Below are 25,849 nucleotides of genomic sequence, written 5' to 3'. Positions count from 1 at the left end.
GCTGCATTTGCAAATAGCAAAAGTGTATTGCAGACATTGACTGACTGCTGTCACAACATCATTACGAACCACTGTTGATGGTTAAATCACATTTATGACATGCAACAACATGGCAGACAGGTAGCAGATACCACTATTGCACTCCTTCCTTGTGCATGTAAATGTAATAAACATAACCTGCTTATAGCACAATCTGTGGTCATCTCTCCTACCTTGGTTTACTTTCTGCCAAAGCAGGTAACCCAGGTCAGAGAAACTTACCAATTCTTTTAACTCAGTCAAAGTATTTCTGAGGTTCAATAAAATTTTAATTTTCAGTTTTCATCTCTGTAGTGTCTGTTATGTTCTGGTTGGGATTCCAGGACAATATGCCTTGTAGGACCCAGTTTGCTGTGTATTTGGAAAGTCTGTGAAGATGAGCTGGGTCCTAGCATCAGAATATTCCAATATCCCATGTTGAATTTTTGATACTTACCCTGTCCTTTCCTCCTTGATTGGCTATGCTGCACCTCTGTCTGTTCTTAGGAACAATGTATCAAGCTATTAATCCTTAATATATCAATGGCTCTTATACTGTATAACTTGTTTTCTCTTGACAAATACTAGTTGAGTGATAAATCTTATCACTGTGAAAAATGTTATGCCATTTTAGAGAAGTGGGCAGAGAGAAATGAAGTAACAGAGGTAATATATAATTTTATTGTTAGACTCCCTATAGCATTCCACTTACCACAACAATCAGACATTTTCTTGCTCTGAAAAATTTGTTGCCGTCTTGCAACATGTTGCAAGAAGAAGAATTATAAAAAGCTTTAATAAAAAAAAGTCAGGGTAAAGTCTTAGATTTGTATAAACTCATGATTTGCACAACTTCTGTGTATTTGCCCAATATTGCTTTTCTAACTCTGTAGCAGACCTTCATAAAAAGCATACTCAAAAGCATCACTGCATACAATAAACACAAAAAATGCTTGATCCTTCCTAAATACAAGCCTTGTTTGTTATTTGCAAATTGATAAGATGTATGTAAGCTATTTCTGTTCTGTTTCTCCCTGCTGGGACCAAAGACACAGCTCCCCTTCGCGGCATTTAAGCCTCAAAGTGACAAATAAAATGGCTCTTTCAACCATGGAGGCACAATTACAACCAGCCTTATGCTTTTGCCTTCAAAGAGAACAGGGAACTTTTGCTACAGCAGTCCTTAAAAGCTAGCAGCATAGCATCCTCTACTGCATTTGTGCACAGCTCCATAAGACTTGATGTCCACACAGAATGAAAAAGTGGTAAAGCACCTTTCCTTTATGGCTGTTTATGCCAGCCTGGTGCTTCGTGTGTAAAGATAGGGTTTACACATGGCAGATACTTAGTCCTTTGGAAGTTATATATATATATATATATATAATGTTCAGGGTTTGCTCTAGAGTTTATTTCGTTACCTATGGAATTCTAGAGGTTGAAAATGAGGTACCTCAGGATGGTATATAAGCAGATGGTTAGGCAGCAACTGATTGGGAGTTCTGAAAATCTGCTTTTTTGCAGTTAGATGTATGAGTGTGATTTGGTGGCTTTTATTGTTTAAATCCTTTAGTTTATCCAGTCCAAAGTCTGTTACCAATAAACAGTACTTGACTCCAAACCTGATACTTCCCTTAATAACTAGAAAAAGATACATTCATTTCTGTCTGTCTAAATACTGTGAAGTTGGATCTGCTTGCTTTACATATTTACTTGTGATCATGGATACAAATAGCCACATGAATTACAGTTAAATAAGGTCAGATCCCTCTGATATTCCTACCCTTTGCAGGAAGAACTGGGACCAATGCCAATACATAGCTCTAGTGGCAGGTCTCTGATATGCTGTAAGTGCTCTGTCAAAAAGGTTTCACTTAGAAAGTGGAGTACAGATTCCAAAGGTTATTGTGTTTATAGTTAAGACACTGGTGCTTGAAAATCTATATATTTAAGATCATCAATCAGATACTCTTCTGTGTTCATATTTAGCAGAGCATTCTTACAACAGCTTGCCACACATCTTAAATGTTGGAATTATAACACATGCAGGAAATAGGCAGAATTACTAAAGCCTGATTGCATGAAATAGATCTTAAATACAAAACCAATACAAAGTTTAAGCAGTATTTGAGCCCTCAAATAATACAACACAGTTTTTGTATAAATCAAGCTGATGAGGAGGAGTTACTGTACTACTCAGCATTGCAGGTTTGTGGCAGCTCTGATTTCAGCTACAGTAGCATATTTCAAGCTGCATATAAAATAAAACAAGAGTCCTTTTGTTCTAAGACTTAATGTCCAGTCTTGAAATAACATTGCATACCAACACATCAAAAGAAATTACTTATCATTCTGCAAGTAACAAAGAAAAAAAGAAAGCAGAAGTCCATTTGAAAGAAGCAGAAATATTTTGCCAGGTGTTTGAGGAAGATACAAAATGTAATCATATGTGAATTCTCTTACTGAGAGATACAGGTTCTGCACAGAATTAGAAAGGCAGCTGGATCAAAACAACTTCTGCCTTAAAACTCTGCACACAAGAATTCAAGTCCAAACTTGAAGTTTTGCCACTGATTCCTGTGCACTCGGTTTGTGGCAATGCATTAAGTCCTGTTTCTGCCAGCTGAGGGTATGGTCTCATACCTGTTGACAGCTCTTGCTACCTTGTAGCACAAGGTAACACGCTTGTTTTCAGATACTCTGTCCTGCGCCCATATTGCATGGGAAGAATTTTTTCCTCTCCTATTTACTGATTTGTTTAATTGGAGAACATTCAGCTAAGGGATTTCTATCTGTCTGCATAACTATACATTGGAGAGTTTCAACTCAATGCAAACCTATTGATTACAAGGAGTAACAACTGCTTATCATAACATCCTGGTTTCTTAATAGTCACTGAGCAAAGTCTCTGGCTCCAGAAGTTAAACTGAGTTTATGGTTTGTAGGTTTTGTGGACAAAGAGTAAAAATACCACATGTGAAGAAACATGACTCTCACTTTAGTGACAATAACTGACAATACTACCTATGTACATGTAGCTTGGCTTCAACCTGACCTGGATTCCACTTGTGTATTTTCATTGATCTCCTACTGATTAGTTGGAATTTCAGCTCCATCTCTATTGCCCATGCCAGCAAGTGGGACTGGTATCTGACATCTGGCTTTATTTCAACAGGAAATCAAAAGCCTCCAAGCATATGCATATTTCTGTGGAAGTGTACCTGCTTCTACAAACATGTTTTCATGTCCATCTTGACCTTGTGAATGAGATACTTTGCAATTAAGGTATCAAAGAGCTACTGAAGCAGAAGTGACATCTTGCTACCAAGACCTGGAACAACTCCAGTAATCCAACTGCCTTGCACAGTCATGATATGCAGTTTTAGCAGAGTTTTGTGACTGACAAGAAGCAGAAATTGCAAAGTCAAGCAGACTCGTTTCTATGTAGTTTTACAACTGTTTTCCATTTGCTTAAATATAGCACTCAGCATCATCTAAATGCATTTTAAGAGTAATCCACTGAGTAACATTTTCATTTTTCATCATCCCTCAAAAAATAAGTAGTCTTTACATACCAGGGTCATTGTTCTGTGTCCCTACTTGCAAAGGAAATGGCTATTATCTAGCCAATTTGACACAGAGAGAAGTTTCTTATGAACATCTAGTTGTTTGATGTGAACTAGATCTGCTGAAAGATTACTGTTACCTAACGAATGGGCTGTGAGAATTGGTAAAGAACAAAAATCCATATATTTACAAGTCTCTGTTCCACTGGTGTCAGCTGTGCATAAAAATCTAACACTGAAAAACTGGAAGAGTCTTCTCTAATACAGCTTTTGGCTGCCTGCAATGATGAAACTGGAAGTCTGGATTTCTACTGCAACCATGGTGGAGATGTGATCTTAGCTGGTGAAGCCCATGTCAGACTATATGCAGCCACAGCTTAGTCACTGATCTCTTAGAGCAGTCACATATACATCAGACCAGTCTCCTCAACGTCTTTACCATTTTAACAACATGAAAACTTGTGTACCATAGGAGCTACTGTATACATTCATGACCTTCCTTTGCCTGTTCTTCCAAAAATCAGGCAGTAATGGGTTCCTCTTCACATCTCAGCTATGGTATCACGAGTTGTTTTTTATACCTGCAGGTAATAATTGGTGCGTAGCATCAGGGCACCCCTCTGAAATGTTTACTAGTAGCTAGATAGAATTATGCCTGCAGTTTAACGTCAGTGAGCCCTTGGAAATTTCAGTCTGCATGGTGGATAAAGGTAAATGATCATATTCTTCTATTGATGCAGTTACTGAATTATGCTGGCAGCTCAAAATCAATGACTTCACTTCTTTTTTGAAGTTGCTATTTAGGAAACCATAGATAACAGGGTTGACACAGGTGGAAGCCATAGCTACCAGGTGGCACAATGAGAAAATCAGATTGTGGTGGCAAGGTGAAATGATTTTGTAATTCCAGTCCATGATGGTGTTGAAAACATGCAGTGGTAGCCAGCAAACTGCAAATGCAGCAACCATGGATGCTAACAAAATATTTATTCTTCTCAGCTGAACTGCTCGGTTGCTATATTCACTTTTCTCAAACATGTCCTTTCTCTTCTGTAGACGTAAGTAGATGCGCAGGTAGCAAAGTATAATGAAGAACAGTGGTATGCAGTATTGCAAGAGCAGTAAAGTGGTAGTATAGATAAGTCTCTGTTGCTCAGAAGGCCACGAGTCAATGCAGATAGCCTTGTCAGTGGAAAAATTCAGGATGTGTGAGAGCTGCTCATACAAATCATTAGACAAGATGGACGTGGTCAGAAAGGGCAGAGACATGAGACATGCCAAAGTCCAAATTACTCCAATTCCTAAATAAGCTTGGGAGATACTTGGCCTCCAGCCAGTTGGGTTTATGATGAGCTGGTGCCTTTCCAGAGCAATAAGGACAAGGGAAAGGATTGACACTGTCACAGATGTGCACTGAATGAAAGAGGTCATTTTGCACATGACTTCCCCAAATATCCAATAGTCCATCATGGTGTAAACAACGGTGAAAGGCAGACAGACAAGACACATAAACAAGTCTGAAATTATTAAGTTGGAAATTAGGATGTTGGTGACATTGGCCTTTTCCTTCTGTCTGGCAATGACAGCAATCAGACAGATGTTTCCCACAATGCCTAGGACGGTCTCCAGGCTGTAAGAGGTGGCCAGAAAGACAGTAAGGTCAGTGATGTTCCTGCACTGATTAGAAATGTGCACAGGGAAGCTTCGATTTGAGCTCGAGTTCTTACTGCTCAGGAAAGGAAAGCCCTCATTAACAGCCTTTGTCTTATTCATCCTGAACCCCAAAATATTTATCCAAAAAAAAATGATAATCAAAAAGAATCTGGGTCTTCTCTAGCCAGTCCAAAAAGTGTTTTCTGTGTTCTGTTCAGCTGTGGAAAATCTGGGTTTATCTGCAAAGGAAAAGAAAAAAGATTGCTTAGTTATGCAATTAGACACGAGTTAAAAGGGAGTGGGGGGGAGACAGGGAAACACACACCAGGGATTCTGTGTATATTCTGCTACTTCCATTTATATAGTTCATTAGATCATAAAATGGAAGCCTTTGCTTCTGTGCAACTCTACTGGATTATGACTGGTTTTACTCTTTGTAAGGATGTTCCATGGATTTAAAAACACCTTAAATTCATCATTTAATTCAGTGCAGTCCCTTGAACATCTACATGCAGTAGAGTGGTGATTCAGGAAACCTGGATTAAAACACATTTAGGGGAAAAAATTGGTGATTGCAACTGGTGTTGGCAATTCAGAACTGAGCAGAAGACACATTGTGGGGCTGCATTTACCTTCAGCTGAGTTAAACATCAATGTGAAAAGGCATATTAGGTGCATAAAGCCAACACTAAAACGTCTTATGTGAGTTAATCTGTAAAATGCATTTGTGACAGCAGTCAGAACACACATTTCCTTGAGACAATCACCATGCAAAAATTCAGGCTCATATCCTCAGGAAGGATAACGTGGGACAATTTGATGAAGTCTAAAATAATTCAGAATCATTTCAGCACTCTTCAGCTTCTGCACAGCTGTGATAGGTCATGGGAACTGCAGTCCAAATTTCCTGCTTTCTAATCCTGGATGAACTCCAGTGCCCATGAAGCACTAATGTCTCCCTCTGGGTGTCTAATATGGCCATCACAAGGTTTGTCAGAAATATAATCCAGCTTCCTGATTTTGGCTCTAAGAGTGGATGATTTTGACAACATCTCTTAGTTCCTTGTGAGAAGCTTCTTATTGATTCTCCCTCAGCATAGTTTTGGTTTTTTTTTAACCAATAGAATTCATGTGTTGTAACAGTATGTGCCATCTCCTGTTCTTGCACAGGTGGATGGGTCTGCTTCTTAACCACTGTTGCAAGCCCTGAGCTGGGACTTTCAATGAGGTGTCAAGGAGCTAAACCTATAGAGTTAACAGAGGCTGCACACTTTAAGAACCTCAGCCACAGGAATGGCTGGACTCTGCCAAATAGCTCCTGGGCTGCTCTCATTATCTGCCATAGACTGCTTTATAATCCTGACCCTGAAGTCCAAATGGTCTATTTCCAGGAATCAAAGGGAAAAAAAAAGTCTGACTCTGCTGGGAGTTCTCCTCAGACCAGAGGCAGTTTTGTGCTGTACAAAGGTTTGTAATGTGAAAAGTAAATAAATACTTTGGGCACAACACAATTTACCCATTGCATGACTCTTTCCTCAGCAATAAAATGCCACTCAAATAAGTTTGTGGGGTTGTGAAAAACTTCTGAGCTTCATAAAAACAAGTGGTCAAGATATGAGTGCATAAATAAAATGCTATAGTGAGCTTATCACTTTGTTTTAGTACCATTTATTGCTGAGCAACTGCATGTGTAAAGGTAACCAGTACTGTACAAAAAAGCATCCCTCATCCTACACTTTTTTGTTTGTTCGACTTTCTTGTTATGAATTTTATTGTATGCTTCTAGAGGTGTTGCGTCTTAGAGACTAACAAAGGCAATAGTATACAGTAAATAAAAAGATATTTTGGGATTCTTGTTCTTGCTTGATCAGCAAAAAATTAGAACAGTGAATTCTTTTGTTGTTTGTTAGACCTCTTGATTTATCTATCTCTATCCCTCTATCTGAGACAGTCAGGATAGTCACATGAGGAAAATATAATAAACTTTCTTCCTCTTGGTCTTTTCTTTCCTCGGTAGTTTAAATCTTAATTAAAGAAGGCAAAGGAAAATTTCCAAATTGTAGATGTAAATATGAATCTGTCCACTCTCTTTTGTCTTGTTATTCAAACTGTGTGAACAGATTGATTTTTTTAATGTAACTAAAAGAAGCAATAACGATTATGTATAGATTGCATTGTTACATATGAGGAGGGTATGTTGGTCTGTTTTGGTATGAAAATTGGTATAGAATAAAAAACCATCAGCCAGCCCCTTAGCTTTTAGTGATTGCTGGCCAGTGGAGATGCTGGAAACAAAACAACGCAAAGGGATACGTATCCCCCAGTATTGTTTGGTACTAGTCAAAGGAGCTCTGTCTTGGCATTTGGACAGGACAAACAGACTCCACTGTAAATAAATACACCAGCTTTTTACTACAGTCTAATCCTGGTGTCCTTAGCTACAGTATCCTCAACAACAAACACATGGTTCTCTTTGTTGCTTGAAAAATGTGTGCTATTACAAACATCTGTGCCACACAAAGTAAACCCTGTCAAGGGTCCCAGTCACTTTTGAACATGCTGAGGTGTCAGTGAGGTGAGGTGAACTATAAAGTTGTAGCAACACAGAAAAGAAGTGGAGCCACCAGAAAAGCAGAATCCAGATCCCAGAGCATTAAGGGGCACATTCCCAAGAAGAATGCCGAAGGCAGAGCATGTCTATGTGTTTGTGGGAAATGGCAAACACTGTGGGGGTAAAAAGCATCTCTGAAGGCTCAGCAATGCGTTTTGTTGGGTTAAGAGCTCACTCTTTTAGCACCTTGCATTCCATGGTGTCCTCCAAGAGGTAACTGTCAAGCACTTCCTGGACATTCATGCTGCTGGTACTGCCCTAAGGCAAGTAAGGATCACCCTCTTATCACAAATAAGAGAACAGAGAGAGGTGAGGTATGAGTTTTCCAGTGTTTCAAGGGAACCTGTGGTGCACTATGCAGTACATAAAACTGCCTGCCAACTTGATGTCTTGGGAAAAGTCAGAGCCTAGGTCACTTAGGTCCATAGTTCTCTGTATCTCTTATTCCAGCAACCATAATATAAAAAGTAGTTATAGAAAAATAGAAAAATAAATGCTGCAATGACCTTATGCACCCTACTATGGTCTCCTCAGACTGTAGATTCTCAAGGTTAGTCGCTGCCAAAAGCTGTGTTATCCCCAGGTATTTGAGGCCATTCAGTTTGGTCTAAATTAAGAGCCAGTAATAAGCAGTGTGTAAGCATACTCTGGTTAGATATCTGAATCAAATGTTAACTTGTATTCTGAATCACCAATGTACTGGGAACAAAAGTGTTAGTCACCTCACTGTATCGAAGGCTTGTCAATTACCCAGTAAAATATAGCAGAACTTTTATTGGCTAAAAAACCCCAGACTTTTGTGTCCAGAAAGTGAAGCAATACTTTCTTGGGCTGTAGGAGTAACAAGCATGCTTTCCAAATCAGTTTGCTGAGTGCAGGGAAAGGTTGGATTATTTTTGATACTGCTTGTTTGTTTTTTAAAGAGGAAAGTGTACTCCTGTTCAGAACCCCTGATGAACTTTAGGGAAGAGATCAGTAACAAAAGCTAAGATGATCAAAATACAAGGGTGTTTTTCTCTGATGCAGGATGAGATCATTTATCTAAAAAGCAAGTGTCACAAAAGTCTGAAGCAAATTAACAGGATACAGAAGTAAAAAGGAAGGAACTTGCAGATTTCTTTTTAGTGTAAGTTAAATTCCCCACTCACATCTTTTATACACATTTATAACTCTGCTGTGTTAAAAACAAGGAAGAATAGGCAAGGTGTGAAGGGTTCGTCTTGCTGAAGAACACAGCCTTCTGAACTAACAAATACAACGCAGGTTGTCTGAAAAAGAAGGAAACGGACAATCACTAGGCAGCCTGAAAGCCTTGTTCCAGGGGCTTATCCTGCATTTCCTAGGAAAATTCTTCGAAGTAAAGGGAATTTGAAGAGATGGATCTGCGAAGAAAATGAAACACCCAGTGGGTTTCAAGGAGACTGCTGAACAATGTAGCCCCAAGCAGTTAATGCATGACTGCCCTTTTGAAAGAGCTCTGGATTCAAGACATCCTACGAAAACCTCTGTATAAAAGTGCAGGATAAAGCAAGAGACTACTACTGATGCTGTGCTCTATGTACTCACTGGGAAAGGGTGTATCATTCTTGCAAAGCTAATCACGATCAACCCCTCCCTGTAACAAAACCAGCCTCCACACCTGTCTGTGGTGGTCAATGTGTACCAATTTTGACATCAGATATAAGTCTAAGAAAAAAAAGTTCACAATTTTTGGCTTCATTATCTGGTACTTAGAAGCAGTTGCTTAACTGGCTTAGAACTTGACTGTTCGCTCAAGTCATGTTTGCTGCCCTCAGACCATAAGACTTCCTGAGAGAAGTGATTCCTAAAGACATGAAGTAATTATGTTACTTATTTAAACAGTTATAGCAATTATCTGGAGTACAGCAGCTGTTGTCTTCCTCTTAGAAACTAGAAAAAAAGTAGCAGTGGAAAGATTTAACAGAACTCTGAAATTCATATTGCAGGTGTTAATTGAGGTAATGGTGATAACAGTGGTATCCCCTTTTCACTGGCAGTGATGTTCTGTCAGTAAAATAGATTTGCCCTGTTTAGCCTTATATCCTAGAGAAAGGTTATAAATCATCTGGCTATCATCACAGGTTTCCAGGAAGGCAACACTGAACTAGAAGAGGAATCCTGCCACCAAGTATGCACAGGCATCCTACAGCAATTTAAAATGCATAAGGGATTTTGTACAATGAAGTTTAATGGTGGTCTCTCCATCTTTGTTTAACTCTGTGTTACAAAAATATTGTAAGCAACTACCTTAGGTCACTGAAAAAGCTATATATGTTAAAAATTTCTAAACCCTGCATAATTTAGGGTATAGAATGACTTGTGTGTATTAACATGTTACAAGTCTATAATATTGGGAGATGGTATATATGCCTAGGAAAGGGAATATTTTCCCACCCTCTCACAGCTTCATATTTTCAGAATGAAACCTTTTAGAGGTTATGAACTTATGAGATTTGATACTGCAGAAATCAGGGAAACTTTACAAGAGCACCTACTCCAACTTTTTATTTCTTGGTCAAATTCCTAATAACCATACTAAAGATACAGAGCCAGTTAAGAAGGGTAAAATGTGACTGGCAAAGGTAAAATGGTCAGCAGACTAGAGAATGGTACTTAGTCCTTTATTCCTTAAGAGTAAAGGCCATTGTGACTTATCCTGTACCCAAAAGAAAAACATTCTTTTTACAAAGGTGACCTTATTAAGGAGGTGGTGAATCCTTAAATCATTGTAAAGGGCGCCCTAGGAGACAGCCAGTTAGGATATCTAGAGAGCAACATGGCGTGTACTGCCAGAAACTGTATGGGTTGTGTGAGGAACAAGAAGTCTCAGGAACTAGGAGATAAGAAGTGTTTCCCAGGGACCCATGGCAACCAGTAAGGCTTTCTGTCACACTGAAAGGTGGCAAGGAGCACACCTGAACCCCAAAGATCCCCAAGAAGCTCCTCCTTGCACCCTGAAAGGTTGCAAAGCTCAGATTAGTAGATACAAGAGTTGGACCTTTCATAACAAGTCAGACTGGATCCATTTGTCAAACATAGTCTCCTGCTTTTTGTTTTACAATCAAAAGTGATAACTTTGATAAAGTTACCAGAACATTTATCAGTCTGAAGTAGACAATTTAGAGAATCCTTACCTGTTAATTGACTGAGAAAATCACTGCTGCTGCTGCTGCATATTTCTATCTTGGAAGAAAGAAGGAGTGTTGTAGCAGCAAAGTAAGATCTTCTGTATCCTATCAATCCAGAAGAGAAGCTCTCCTCACTGTTTCTGTAGGTAATTTGGATGGCATCTCTCTCCCTCCCTCTCTCTCCAGCCCTCCTTCCTTCCCTCCCTTCAGTTTAGCCAATGAATTCTGCTTTATGATTACGGTCTGACTTTGAAGTTCTGGCTCCCTCTGCTGTTACATAAATGTAGAAATTCTACAGACACTTGAGAGGAACAGCGACTTCAGCAAAGATCTATGAAGTTATCTGAAGCGCGTCATGCACTTGTGCTGCACACAAGTGTGCACTCGATTGGAATCTTGTGAACCAAAGGGACATCATGCAGGAACAGAGCCTAATCCTGTTCTCCATGCTGAGCCAAGATTTCTGTAGGGCTCAAAGAGAATTTTGCCTCATAAGTATGAACAGGTTGCCAGTATTGGTTTTCTCAATTTTTCCATTCCATCACAGACTGATACTGAAGTTTTATTTTAGAATGATCCAGGCTACAATTCCTGAAATTGTGAAGTGGAAGAGGTACACTGTTATCCAGGCAAATAACTCAGAAATGCAAGAGCACTGAGGCAAGATGGAAACAGAGGAAAAGAAAGAACTGTAGAAATGCCAGTTTGCCTTGCTTTTTTTCCCAGGTCTTTCTCGTGAAAAAAAAAACAAGGCAGAAATCAGAATTGCAAATTTTTCTCAAGAATTGGGAAAATACGCAAACAGACTATTTCCAAAGGCTGTAATAGAATAACCTAATTTCAGTTTTTACTTAAAGTGGCATTTAAGCTGTGGTCTACTTATCTAGCCCAGTGGCTAATGCTATTATGGGGCCCTTCTAAAGGTATGATGAGTAGTTGTAGTAAATGGGTGTTTTCATTTGTAGGCATGTAGTATGTCAACAGAAATCAAACATTTCAATATCAAAATAAGTACTAGCTCTTGTCAATTAAACTTACCAGCTCTTATCGACTAAACTAACTGTGGGAATAATTTTTCATTTGTACTGTATTCTTTCTTTCTTTTATTTTTTCTGACACCAGCTCTTATTCTGCTCATCTATTTCAAGATCTCAGTTGACATCTTTCGTCATTAGAGAAATAAGCAAAGCAGAAGCAGGATTATTTAAGGTCTTTCTAGCCTATTTTAGCATTTTTTTATGTCTCAAGATGCCAAGAAGCATAAAACAGAATCTGTGTAATGAATGGTATAAGACGGAGTGTTGTCCTTAGTGACTGATTCTTTCTTCAGGAATGCTTGAGCTGCTTCTTATTTTGTATTACTTATTTTTTGCAGCCTCCTTTTCACGAGCTTTATTTACCAGCTGGTTTGAACCAGCACCCCATATCCCAGCATTTCCCTTTCAGCCAGGCGACTCAGAAGGAGATGACTTTTCTGATCTGGTTAGGGAAGAGGACATGAAGTTTGTTCTCCAGCTGAGAAAGCATCAGCCCACATAGGTATTTAGACTCTTGCCAGTTCCTTAGGAAGTAGAAACTTCCTATCTTATTGGAGCCAGAAATGCTAAAATTATTTACTTAGCTGGCCTGTTCATTTCTGTTTCTTCCTTAATTTATTTATCATATGTTTATTTGTTCTGCTGTTCAAAGCATTAAAGAAATGGGAGGAAGACCGCTAGGAAACAGAAAGTTCTTTTACTGAGGGCTATTTTGATTTGTGAAGCTGTTCTCAACCCTCTCAGCTTGCAGTATTCCTTAGCTAGTCTTATCTCCACACCTTCCGAACATCTAAAGATACGCCATGTCACTTTTATTCTCACAATACAGACATGTGAGCAGAGCCTGCAAACTAGGAAATTAGCATCTGCTCTCTTCTTAAAGTCAACAGAGAATAGGTGTAGCACTGTTCCTGAAAGACTGCTCAAGGCTCTGCTGCCCACGGATGAAGAAATGATCCCTAACCACCAATATTTTGCTATGGCATCTGGGACTTTCTTCTTGACAGATTTTTAGGATGAGCAACTGTAGTAAGGTTCTGGCCACTTTTTGATGAGGTGAATGGGGCTGCATTAGAGTCCTATTACACACAAATTCTTTCCACATCGTGTCCAAACTGCAGGGTGAAAATGCTCACTATTAAAAGATAACGTGGGAACAGTACCTGGGTCATTCCAACCCTTCCCTAGTTGGTGTACCTGGGACTTGCATGCACACAGCAGTCACTGAGTGTAAGCTAGGAGATGTTGCAGAGCTGGAGCTGCCATGCAGTAGTTGTCTAGACTGTAGCATAGAGGGAAAAAAACTGTAGCTAGTTTGGAGTGAGAACAGCAGCACCAAGACAAAGATGTAGATGCTGTTTCCTCGTAGAGGTGGGTCTTCTAGGCTTGGTGCAGCACCTTGCTGAAAAGGATGCTGGCACCCAAGCCGGTTGGTTTGAATCTGGCCATGTTTAATTTCACTATACAATGGAGAGTACTGAGCATGTGTCTGTGGAGAGTAGCTGTGAGGATCCTGACCCATTAAGGCTCATGCAAAACGCACAAGCAGTACTTGTAAGAGGGCGCATAAGGATTGAAATTCATCTATATGCAGGATACTTGCTGCTGGGAAGCAACGTGGAAGTACTGTATTCCCAGCTATTGCTAGTCACATGCCGGCCAGACTGGCTGTTTCTGTTCATATCAGTAGTCTTGCATTGATTCTACCAACCAAAGAACCATCTCCTGTGTGCTGTTGATACGGAATGAAGTAAAGAAACTGTAGCTGACATGCGGCTGTCCTACTATGCACAGAGCAGTGAGAAGACTTGCTCCCACTCTGTCTACAACACGTGCTACTCTTACGGGAAGGCAGAGGGGAACTGTCTTTATTTTTATTACATATTTATTACATATTACATGTCTATGTTTATTACAGGTGGACTCCATGGAGACCGTGTTTCAAGGGGGCACAGGTGCGCGGGGAAATAGTCTTCCCTGCTCTGGGCAAATAACTCCTTCCTGCAAGTTGTTATGGTGACAGTAAGGCCTCTACTAACAAACATTCATTGGGGGCAATTAAGCATTTCCTTGGGAGTGACAGAATTGTCACAGCAGTGGGATTACAGTTGCACTCTGGATGCTTTGAGGGGCTCCTCCAGTGTCTTGTCAAGACTTCAACCATATCAGCCTTCACAGATGGAGCCTTGACACACTGTCTCCTTCTTTCCTTTGAACATGGAATTTCAGAGGCCAGATCTCCTACAGTACACTTAGCAAATCTAATTGTGTTCTAGCATCTGGAGTCCTGCTCTGTCTGGTACCGTTAAACAGTGAGTAAACAGCATCCACAAAGAATAGTACTAGGTACTTAATGCTGAAAGCATACGGATAAAATGTGCCATGGAAGAGTACATAGTCCAAGTGTGTGCTAAGCTTATCAGGTCTACATGGCATCCCTGTAAGCATTTTGCACAAGTTTGATTTGGTTTTATTTTGTGAGAATCTCTAACTCTCTCTGAATTACAATAAGTATTTTAATCATTTTCAGCCTTCTCCAGTTTTCTCATTACCCTGTTTCCATGGAGTGAGCTATGAAATGGAGGTATCTTCCCAGGGATTTTTCTGAACTGCTTAAATGGTGTTCAAGCCTTCAGAAAAGTAGCCCTGATACTCAGGGTCCCCTAGGCAGGCCATTATAAATGCCTCTGGCACCTAGGAAGCTGATAGTATGATCCCTTCTATCTATATCTACATCTAATCTGTATCAATCTCCTCATATATACATATAACTGGGTGAAATCATCTGATCCACCCTCAACAAGCAGAAAAGTGAGGGCCCCTCCAGTGTCTGCTACTCACAGGTGGGAAGGGCTATAGTCAACTGCAGTGATGCCCACTCCATCACTTTTAAGAAGACACAGGGGAATATTGTCAAAGTGAGCTGCTATTAGTGAGTTCTAACTAATCCTGAGGGCCAAAATTTAAGAAACTACAGCTGTATTTCTAACTTCACCTGCTTCCTGGAATCACCTTAATGACTTTCTGGTAGTGCCTGGAGCTGTGGATGTTTTTTCCTTAACCACTGGTAAGCTGTTTTCCCTAGTATGTGCAGGTTTTCTACTTGTATACTCTCAGCACTGCACTGGTAGACCATTTGACTGGGTTTTTCTAAAATAGATATTAAAGAAAAGTTGTTACCATCAGCTGAAATATTTCGTTGTAATACACTTCAGCAAGATAGAGGAAAGACAGAAGAAAACACCTGTGATTCCAGTGCTGAATAAACTGAATGCACTCAAATGATTTATTTGGGCCTTTTAAGCTGTACTGTACTCTTGTTATAATTGCTCTTAATATTGTCTAAATATGTTTATAGGATATTTCTCATATAAACCATTTTCATGGACTTTGCACCAGGCACAGTGTAGTACCCAAGGTCTATTGGCTAAACATGTTTAATAGTCTAGGTTTTCTGTACAAACAGCTTTCATGGGGTTGTTTGTCAGTGGACTTCGATCCAAATAAGATTATTACAGGAAACTCTACCCCGATATGGAAGACTACAGAGCTATTTATATAGCATTACTTTGCAGTAGGTTGGACTCTCAGGCATGGGCTTATGTTTTTTGTAATATACCAATCATCTCCTGGAGAAAATGTTCCCTTGTTTGCACTAATAGATTGATCTACACAAGGCACCAGAGGAGGAGGGAGCTTTCAAAGGGCTGTTTTCTGCTCTGTTTTATCCTATTCTACTAGTATACACATCTGTGGGGGAATGTCAATGAGCGTAATAGCATAATGAATCAGTTTGTCTGGCAAAAATTTACATACACTCTAAAAGCTAGATAATTTCTAAATCAATAATTACACTTACAAACATTTACAGACACCATGAATTATTCTGTTTTCAAGAAGACCAAACAGTAACTCCATAGAAGGAAAAGCAGTGATTTGATATATGTGAAAATTTATTTAACTCTGGATCCCAACAGGAAAAAAGTCATAAAGTTATCTGTGGTAAAGCTTGGTTAGAAATGTGTATGTTATAAGACAAACCACCTAGTGTCAGAAATGAGATAGATGTGGCGCAATTAGAGCTGTGAAAGGCACAAGGCAAACTCCTGAAGTCATGTTGCTTTGCTGCTTTCCTCTGAAGGAGAGATCCAGAGCACATTCAACTTCTGGGGTAGGTGCAGAAGAGGAAAAACACATCGTGGTCTTAACCAATTCCATTGTAGACTTTGCAGCTTATGTCAGGATTAGTCTTCTTCACCACTCGAATGGAACAGCTTTTCTTGTGGAATAGGCCAATACAGTTCACCCTGTCATAGTTCTTGGGGATTAAAACCCTGTAATTGAGAAAGGCAAAGAGAAATCAGCAGCCAAGACATGGACTGAGGAGGATGTTCTCTGAGCCACAGCCATCCTGAAGCAATCATGGTTTGATTTGGTTCATGGATTTCATTAATACAAGCACTATGGATTATCATAGGAGGAATACAGAGCCCTGATCATAATTGTTAACAGATGAAATGATTTCCCAATGCTTGTTCTGGTTCAAATGCAGTTCTCACTGGTCAGTCTGTTAGAGATCTGTTTAGATGCCCGTGCAGTGACAAAATAGGAATTGATTCTGTCTTCCTCATTCAAACTAAAATTTTCCTGATAATAACAAACCATTTAAAGACTGCTGAATCACCCCAGCATGAATACCTCCCAGCCAAGCCTCTTCTCAGCACAGGACAGCTCCCTCCCTCCTATGCTGAAGACAGCCAGGACTATTTCCCACCAAGGGGTCCTTGGATTCTACCCTTCCTCACAGATCATTTACAGAACTCTTTCTCCCTCACCCGAAGAATTTTTCCAGCCTTCTGGGTGTATAATCAGGTCACACCACTATAGTCAGGAAGACACAGCTCTCCTTGATGTGTCACCTGCCATTCATCAGGCAGGAACACATGAGAAGATTTAGAAAGCAAATTATCAGAGCAGGGCATGCGTGTCCTGATGAAGAGTGGGTTCTTGGCAGCATGGGTAGAATTTGGATCAGCTCTGGCCTGACTAGATGCTTGCAGGCAGGCCACTGGGCTGGTGCAGAGCAGCAGAATCCCACAGGTATGAATGTTGCGGGATTTTTAGATATCTGGAGACAATCTGCTGAATAGGAGGAAGAAAACAGAGGCTAAAGGGAAACATACACCCAGTTTGTACCAGAATCAAAAGAAGGACTAGGTGATGAGGAAGAGCTGTGTGCTGGAAAGATCTTTACTGTGTTTCATTTTGTTTCTTCCCAAAGAAATCTATGAGTTTGCCAGATTATTCTGCTTGGTCCTGATCAGAGCTAACTGGAAAACAGGAAAAGGAATTTTGCTCATGTAAGTATGAAATTCCAATGCACATTTTCTGTGAGGCTTTTTAAGTCTGAACATTTCAACCAGTTCCTGAATAAGCAAACAATAATTTGGGTGAACTTACAAGCTGCAGCAAATCATTGCAGTCATCTTACACTTGCATTGGTAACAATCGTCAGTCTTCCATACCGCACCAAAAACATAGAGGTTTCTGTTTGAAAGGCACCCTGCATGTACACACCAGAAAATGATAGTCAGTAGATCAATGTGAACAGTTATCAGTAGACATAGACCACAGTCTTATGTTTGTGGACTAGCAATCAGAGCATTAATTTTCATAGAGTCGCACCAAGGAAAAATCTAACCCAGTACTCTGCAGAAAAGATACCATATCTAGTGTGCATGAGTGCATGGCATGGCATAATAAAGTGGTAGCAACCAGATACCACAGAGTATTGTTCTGCTCTTTCAATGGATACGAGAAATGCCTTAGATTATGACTATGGTAGGATCTTTCTGCCCTTTCTCACACTGATCACATAGGTCTAGACTTCAGTTTCTCCCTTCTCCGTCTTATTAGACTTCAACTTGGTCTTCTAAACTGAACTTAAACACCAGCTGTGTTGTCTTTGATTTGATTTTAATGTCAAGTACCCCCCTCAGGTTAGTCAAGGCTGCTCAAAAGTACATGGTTTTTGCCACATAGGCAATTTCATTTACACATCAGCCTAGAGGAACTGAGATAAAGCTTCTGTGTGTCCAGAGATGCTTCCAGGTTGATTCCTGAGTATGCAGCTGTTTGGAACATTTCTCAGCAAAGATTGTATCATACTATTCCAACATTTCTAAGAAAAAAAAAAGGGGGGGGGGGGGGGCTTTGAATCTCTGAATTAATGCTTTTAGGATGTCTGGTAGATTTGCTATTCTTACCATATTTGCTGGCTGGTCTGAAGTAACAGCGAGCATCACACAGAGTCCCTGAGAAGAGAAGGATCGAGCAAAAAAGCAGCAAGAATTTCTAAAAGAGAAACAAGTATCTTTCTTTAAAATTAGATATCTTTTTTCAAAGGTCTAGCAGACTAACTTGCACAGAATTAAGGATGAATCTTACTGTTCCCAAGAAACTTAGAATATAAAATACTTCCAGGGTACATACACAAACACACACTATAAGCTGCTAACTTACCATACTTGCATGGGTCATTCACTCTTCATAACAAAGAGTAGTGCTTTTATATACAGTGAGGAAACAATGATCAGTGCAAAGGGAGGTGACGTAAATGTGAGCACCCTGGGTGCCAATGGACACTTTAACCTGTTCCAATCATCAATCAGAAGGTGGCACCTCAAAAAAGTCTTGCATTGGCATCTTGGTCTCCATTGTGCTGGTGTAAATCTGAAAAAACTCCAGTAGACAGACTAGTTACTCCACATCAGCATTGGTGTCAGCGGAAGGGGCTGATTCCCAGAAAGCTAAGCCTCCAGAACTGGCAGGCCACCAAGGAACATGGGGAAAGGGCACCTGCTATGCAAGGCAGCAGGACACTATTGTTCAGCTGACCTGCTACAGGGAGATCGCCCCCAGGTATAGGGCAGGCTATTCATACAGGGCAGTAGTGTGGAAAGTCCACTGTTCTCAGTCTGATTTATTTTAATTTCAATTATTTTATATAAGACATATTACTTTGTCCATATTTAGTGACCTGCAGGGACTAGTTGTTAATTTGGATCTTCCAGTTGCTGAAGGCCCACGCCCAGGAAACAGAGGCAGATCACCACAACCAGATAGTACTTTTTCGGCAGCAAAAGTGAGATGAGCTGTGTATTGTCTCAGCCCAGAAATGAACATAAAAGTCATGATGATTGTGACTCATGGCTCCTTTCCTGAAAGCAGCATCAGTAATGCTAAGGGTTGAGGGAGGCAAAGAAAGAAAAAGTTCTAGTTTTCTTTCACTGTATGCTTGCCCTGCCTCTAACACAGCTTCTGACACAAATAGCGGTGCTCTTCGTGCAATGCTGAAATGAGGACATTTCTTTCAATACAAATCTTGCCATAGGTGTTCAGGTATTAGACTGTTGCAACACACAGTATGTGAGGCTGCAACTCAAAACCAGCCAGGAAAACTAGCGCAGATCCCAGTGGGTGTATCAAGGGCTGTAGGGATTCAACGCTTGCCTGAATTGGAGCACAGGCATAACAAGTTTTAGAAGTTACCAAAGTATTCCCAGAATAATGAGTTGCATTAATTTGGCTCTTTCAGCACACCTGAGTTTAATTAGACACCTTGATTGGTATGGCTGAACTTGCTAGCTTCCACTGAAGGAAGCAAAGCTGCACTGGAAGTGGGGTTTTGGAATAAACGGGGCAGTGGCAGGATAAGTATAGTCTCTTGAGGTATCTGGAGTAAAGGGACAGTTGTGGAGGAGGCAGCTGCTCTTTGTTGTGGCAGAAGATCTGATTTATGTATGTTCTTTTAGTTTATTAATTTCTGTGTGCTTAGCAAGAGGTTTTAGAGCTTCTGTTGTACTTTGCTTTTAGCTTTGCAGTGCATCTGTCATATTTTGTGTTAACCTTATGATTTTACTAGATCATGCTCTCTGTGTGTGGCTCTGCTGCAGGAAACAGTTGTGGTATCTGATGAAGTTCCTTGAGAAAATACTCCTCTTCTGGTAACCCTTAAATGAATTGATTTCTACTTGAAGGGAATGAGTTGCTAAAAATTATTTTGTTAGCAATTAGAGGCAGCAAGATGAAAATGTTGCATAGATTTTTCACTACTAAGCCTTAAAGTATGTAATATGAATTTGGTTTTATTTGAATTGAAACCATTTGATTAGAGTCTGGTGTAACTAGAGGCCAGATTTACTTCTGCCATGTCCCTTCTGGACAAATCTTGTGCTGTTTCTTGAGGAAAGGTGTTACAGCGTATAATCTCTCTAATAAGGGTGTAGTTTCAAGGAAATGTAACAAGTAATTTCTGTCTTGAAGAACACAATGGATTCTAAATTATTATTTTATTAAAGGTGATTATTTTAATTAATTAATTAGTTAATTATAATTCTTTTCCTTGGAGAAAATAACTGTATTAATAACTTTCTTAGAATACTTGCTTATTCTCAGATAGATAGAAAAATGTATAAAATAGGAAACTGAAGTGTAGTGAAACCAAAGCTATTACTGCCAGAAATGCCTGATAACCCTACCTTCTTAACCTGAAGTTTATATTAAAGCAGATGTAACTGAAGTTATCTTTTGGGGTTACAGTATTAAGCAGGTGTCCTCTGGGAGTTCTGGGAAGGTTAAGTTCTCCCAGCCTAGCTTGCCTAGCTGATGACTGTGATGGGTGAGAAGGTTGAATAGCTCTGAGACATGGAGACTATGGCAGCTTGCTGTTTTCCCTGGTACTGTCTTCCCTCTGGCAGGAAGGATTCAAGATTGACTTCCTGATGTTTTTAGGTTATGTAAATGCACCCTGCCCAAATCTTCTCACTAATGGAAGTTTTAAAAAGGCATTTCTCTATTAACTCTCCCTTTCCTTACCCATCAGTTCCCACCTTTACTAGTCTGGGACAGATTGCTGTTCGGTCTTTTTTTGCATGTGTGTGCATTTGTTTATTTTAAAGTTTAATTACTTCAAGTTGTTTAGCCTTTGCGCATGATCTCCTTTGTCCAGGTTGGTGTGTTTCTGAACACTCTCCCTTTGAAGCAAAAATTGAGTTCTCTAGCTGCTACTCGTGTACAGAAGGCTTGACTTCTTTGTTTAAACTGTTCAACAAAATGACATAACATAAAGGCAGTGTAACATCGCCACTACCTTGAAGAGTGGTAAAAGTTGCTTTTTGTGTTCTTCAGTAGTAGGATTATGGAGGTGGCAATTTTGGTGTCAATCCGCAAGTTATTTAGGTCCCAAGGTCCCACTTATCTCCAGCAGGAATTAACCCCTGTATAAACCATAAGTGAGTTCAGAGCAGCTCCCTCTTGTTTTGTTGGCTGTGCTGCACTTGTGACAGCTCTCTGCTCCTTTCTTCCCCTCTCCTGGAGAACACACTGCAAAGCACAAGGAACCTCAGCTGGAACAGGCACATGTGCATGTCTGAGTTGGCATAACATGAAGAGATAGGTAATGGCCATACTTGGATGACAGTGCCCCTGGGTCGCTGCTCAATGATGGACAAACTGGGCTCTGCCAGGCTGGAATAGCAATGACTTTCTTCCAGTTAGGCGGTAAAAAAAAATAAATACTGGAATAGCAGCGCTATTGCATCCATTGCTATCTTTGGTGTAATCTAGCTTGAATAACCATCCAAGGGATTATTAAACCTAGCCTACACTTATCATGGAGAGGTTGCATGTGCCAGTGATAGCAAAGTGGAGATGGCAGAAAAAAACAAGGTGACTATTTTTTTTCTTCCCCTGCCACCCCTCCTCTCTTTGACCTACTCAGTGAGAGTTCTGACTTCTTTCAGCAGTGCAGGCCTGCAGATGGCTTACCACTGCCATTGCTTGCCTTCATCCAGAGAAGTGTCTTGCTTTACTTCTTGAGGGAGTCCAGCTGAGGGGGTGGAAGGAGCAATAACTTCTCATGAACATCTGGACCTTACCCTTCTCATCCCAAAGACAAGAGTAGCCCAAATTCCTAAAGTGCAGCTATTCTTCCAGAGGGCTGGGAGTCGGGCTTAATGTCTGTGGGTGCAGATGGAGTCAGCCCCATGCTGGTCCTGAACTTCTCTGTGGGAGCTAGTAATAGCAGCTCTGGGAAGATGTCCTTGACCCTCTTGAGCATTACAGAGCTGAAATGAGCCTTTAGCTTCTTGGGTGTGACGTGCTCCTCATGTGACAAGCGACTACACTGGTGGTACCATTAGATATTCCTAAATTGGCTGGGCTTGGAAGAGCTCCATGTTAAGTTAATCCTACCAGTCCTAATTTTGCCTCCTGCTCTGCTCTTGTGTTAGTCTCTTCCATCCTAGCCAAACTCTGAAGGAGAAGGGTTACTCCTAAGCTGAGTTTCCGCTATCAGCGTTGGTTGTAGGCAATGAGCTATTTTGACAACTTCCTAGAATTTCAGTAGATGGCTAAAATATCATAACACTCTCTGTTGACAACTCTCAACACTTCTGTATTTATCAACTTTCCTATCTTTACTGAACATGTGAAGGAGCTGGGGAAGTCCTTGTCTCTTGCCTGACTAGAAACCAACAAAGCACAACCATTCTGTGTGCTATATTTTCCTGTACTGACTGCAGTCAGAGTTGCATGCTTGGCTCCTCCTTGGACCATGGCCCAAAGCAAACTGACAATGAAATACTTTTGGGTAAGAAGCTAAAATAACAAAGATCCTCAGTAACAGTGATAAAATCTCTCTTCTAGAGGATATCTAGCTAGGAAAACAAAAGTCATTAAGTACTTAATAGCTCTGCTTGTGTAGAACTTGAGATTATTGGTCTGTGTAGTAGAACATCTCCCAGTAGGTTTCTCAGTTTTTTTTCACCTTCTTGTCCCCTCCAATGCATCCACTGGATCCATTCATCTGATGATAGTTCTGTCTTGATTTAAGCTGTTCCTGAAAATACAGGTTTTTCACTAAGACTTAAACTTGTTTCCCAGTGACAGAGGACTGGAAGAAGCCTTAGGGTAGTCATCACAGAATCACAGAATAGTTAGGGTTGGAAAGGACCTTTAGATCATCTAGTTCCAACCCCCCTGCCGTGGGCAGGGACACCTCACACTAAACCACATCACTCAAGGCTCTGTCCAACCAGGTCTTGAACACTGCAAGCATTCACAACTTCCTTGGGCAACCCATTCCAGTGCCTCACCACCCTAACAGTAAAGAACTTCTTCCTTATAACCAATCTAAACTTCCCCTGTTCAAGTTTTAACCCATTACCCCTCGTCCTGTCACTGCAGTCCCTAATGAAGAGTCGCTCCCAAGCATCCCTATAGGTCATCTTCAGATACTGGAAGGCTGCATGGTCTCCATGCAGCCTTCTCTTCTCCAGGCCGAACAGCCCCAACTTTCTCAGCCTATCTTCCTACGGGAAGTGCTCCAGTCCCCTGATCATCCTCGTGGCCCTTCTCTGGACTTGTTCCAACAGTTCCATGTCCTTTTTATGTTGAGGACACCAGAACTGCACACAATACTCCAAGTGAGGTCTCATGAGAGCAGAGTAGAGGGGCAGGATCACCTCCTTCGACCTGCTGGTCACGCTCCTTTTGATGCAGCACAGAATACGGTTGGCTTTCTGGGCTGTGAGTGCACACAGAAGCCAGCTCATGTTAAGTTTCTCATCCACCGACATCCCCAAGTCTTCCTTCGCAGGGCTGCTCTGAATCTCTTCTCTGCCCAACCTGTAGCTGTGCCTGGGATTGCTCCAACCCAGGTGTAGGACCTTGCACTTGGCATAGTTAAACTTCACGAGGTTGGCATCAGCCCACCTCACAAGCGTGTCAAGGTCCCTCTGGATGGCATTCCTTCCCTCCAGCGTATCAACCAAACCACACAGCTTGGTGTCATCAGCAAACTTGCTGAGGGCACACTCAATTCCACTGTCCATGTCACCAACAAAGATGTTGAACAAGACCGGTCCCAACACCAATCCCTGAGGGACACCACTCGTTACTGGTCTCCAACTGGACATTGAGCCATTGACCACGACTCTTTGCATGAGGCCATCCAGCCAGTTCTTTATCCACCGAGTGGTCCACCTATCAAATTGATGTCTCTCCAATTTGGAGACAAGGATGTCATGCAGGACAGTGTCAGTCGCTTTGCACAAGTCCGGGTAGATGACATCAACTGCTCTACCCCTGTCCATCAGTTCCATAGCCTCATCATAGAAGGCCACCAAATTGGTCAGGCAGGATTTCCCCTTAGTGAAGCCATGCCGGCTGTCACCAACCACCTTGTTGTTCTTCATGTGCCTTTAGATGCCTTCCAGGAGAATCTGCTCCAAGAGTTTCCAGGCACAGAGGTGAGACTGACTGGTCTGTAATTCCCTGCGTCATCCATTTTCCCCTTCTTGAAAATGGGGGTTATATTACCCATTTTCCAGTTTTGGGGAACTTCACCTGACTGCCATGATTTTTCAAATATGATGGACAGTGGCTTAGCAACTTCATTCGCCAGCTCCTTCAGGACCTGCAGATGGATTTCATCAGGTCCCATGGACTTGTGCACGTTCAGGTTCTCAAGATGGTCTCGCACCAGATGATGGATGTCTGCTTGTTGATTTGCTGTCACAAGACAACAGTCTTTACTGTGGCTAAAGATACAACTGTATATGAGTTGAAAAAGGTGGCAGAGGGAATACTGAAGGAGCCACCAAAGGAGCAGTGGCTCTACAAAGATGCCCAGCTTCTAGATGATGATTATAGGACTTTGCTAGACTGCAGCTTAAGCAGCCAAAGCTGCCATCCTCATGTTCCTGCTGTGGTGAGCTTGGCTCTATTCAATCCTGGCAATGACACTTTTGAACAATTGCATATTGACCTCTTCTCAAACACCCCAGAGATACTTCTTGTTATGCAGTTATAGGAGTCTGGTAGCAGCTCTAGTGAGGAAGGCTTGTGTTAAAACCAACATGTCCTGTTTTGCTTCTTGCAGACAGGGTGCTGGTCTTGCCTATCTAACCTGTGTCCATCTACACCCTTCCAAATGTCTATCTGACCAGTAAAACACTGAAATTCAATTACATGATGTCAGTTGTGCTGTAAGGTCCAGGCAAACAATGGAACTTTCCTGGGTTCCTTATCCCAAATTAGTACTGGAGGAGATGAGTGGCAGCAGCTGGTTACATGTGCACTTCCTGAACCGTACATGGAATACTGTGCTGCTTGTTTCTTCCAGCTAATACCTGTAGTCTTATCAGCTCTCATTTGCTGGGGGCTTTGGGAAGGGAAGCAGTGTTGCACAGACTAACTTGGTCTACAGGCATTTGTTTTTCTCTTGTCTTCTTACGTTCTGACAGTAGCACCTTTGAGGAAGTTTTGGCTGGAAATCTTAGGGAATGGGGAGCTGATATAATAAAACTGCAGTTTGAGAGTTCTGTAAGAAGTTGGTTACCAAAATCCTTAAAGCATGATTGGTCCTATCAATGCTTCCACTGTTAACAAAGCTTATGAAGTTGCTTCTCTTCCCAAACAGAATTGATCCCAGCACTATTTTTTCTATGAACCAGCCTATTTCAGAATTTAATATTAGACTTTCCATTTTATCCCTAGTGATGTTTTCACAAGCCATCACATTTGATTCAACTTGCACTGCTGTGCTGAAAGGAGAAACTCCTGTTTTTCCTCTATTAACAGTCAGAGGTGCTAATGCATCTATTCCCTGAATGAAACTTTGAGGTAGTGTTATTGCTAAGTGTTTTGTTCTCCTAAATTACTGTCATAATTCTTCTGTCGTAAAACTTCTCCTGTATCAAGGGTAATTCAGGCAGGCCACTCTGCGTTCAAGTTCAAAAACTCTCTTGGAAATAC

The 25,849-nt window shown here is 40.9% G+C and overlaps 3 protein-coding genes across 3 annotated transcripts; 1 reads left to right on the top strand and 2 right to left on the bottom strand.

Annotated features, from left to right (window-relative positions):
- Positions 1-3,244: 3,244 nt before the first annotated feature.
- On the bottom strand, positions 3,245-5,470 carry NPY4R2 (neuropeptide Y receptor Y4-2). The gene has a single exon (XM_062606702.1). The coding sequence runs from the start codon at positions 5,352-5,354 to the stop codon at positions 4,221-4,223; it is 1,134 nt and encodes a 377-aa protein (XP_062462686.1). The 5' UTR covers positions 5,355-5,470; the 3' UTR covers positions 3,245-4,220.
- Positions 5,471-16,045: 10,575 nt separating this feature from the next.
- On the bottom strand, positions 16,046-18,571 carry LOC134157614 (beta-microseminoprotein-like). Its single transcript, XM_062606730.1, has 4 exons — positions 18,554-18,571; positions 18,298-18,385; positions 17,492-17,594; positions 16,046-16,365 (listed from the first exon to the last, which is right to left on the bottom strand). The coding sequence occupies exons 1-4, from the start codon at positions 18,569-18,571 to the stop codon at positions 16,236-16,238; spliced, it is 339 nt and encodes a 112-aa protein (XP_062462714.1). The 3' UTR covers positions 16,046-16,235.
- Positions 18,572-24,581: 6,010 nt separating this feature from the next.
- On the top strand, positions 24,582-24,905 carry LOC134157618 (elongin-B-like). The gene has a single exon (XM_062606732.1). The coding sequence runs from the start codon at positions 24,582-24,584 to the stop codon at positions 24,903-24,905; it is 324 nt and encodes a 107-aa protein (XP_062462716.1).
- Positions 24,906-25,849: the final 944 nt, after the last annotated feature.

Source organism: Pezoporus occidentalis, unplaced genomic scaffold (genome assembly GCF_034315485.1).
Source record: "Pezoporus occidentalis ecotype Australia unplaced genomic scaffold, CSIRO_AGI_Poc_V1 ctg98, whole genome shotgun sequence".
NCBI lineage: Eukaryota > Metazoa > Chordata > Aves > Psittaciformes > Psittacidae > Pezoporus > Pezoporus occidentalis.
Note: the sequence above shows the minus strand (reverse complement) of the source record. Positions and strands in the feature narration are given on the sequence as shown.

Coding starts and splice junctions, on each gene's coding strand:
- NPY4R2 (XM_062606702.1), bottom strand. CDS start 5,354: ATGAATAAGACAAAGGCTGTTAATGAGGGCTTTCCTTTCCTGAGCAGT.
- LOC134157614 (XM_062606730.1), bottom strand. Junction 17,595..18,297: donor CAGACCAGCCAGCAAATATG/GTAAGAATAGCA, acceptor GTGTACATGCAG/GGTGCCTTTCAAACAGAAAC. Junction 16,366..17,491: donor GCAATGATTTGCTGCAGCTT/GTAAGTTCACCC, acceptor TCTCAATTACAG/GGTTTTAATCCCCAAGAACT.
- LOC134157618 (XM_062606732.1), top strand. CDS start 24,582: ATGGATGTCTGCTTGTTGATTTGCTGTCACAAGACAACAGTCTTTACT.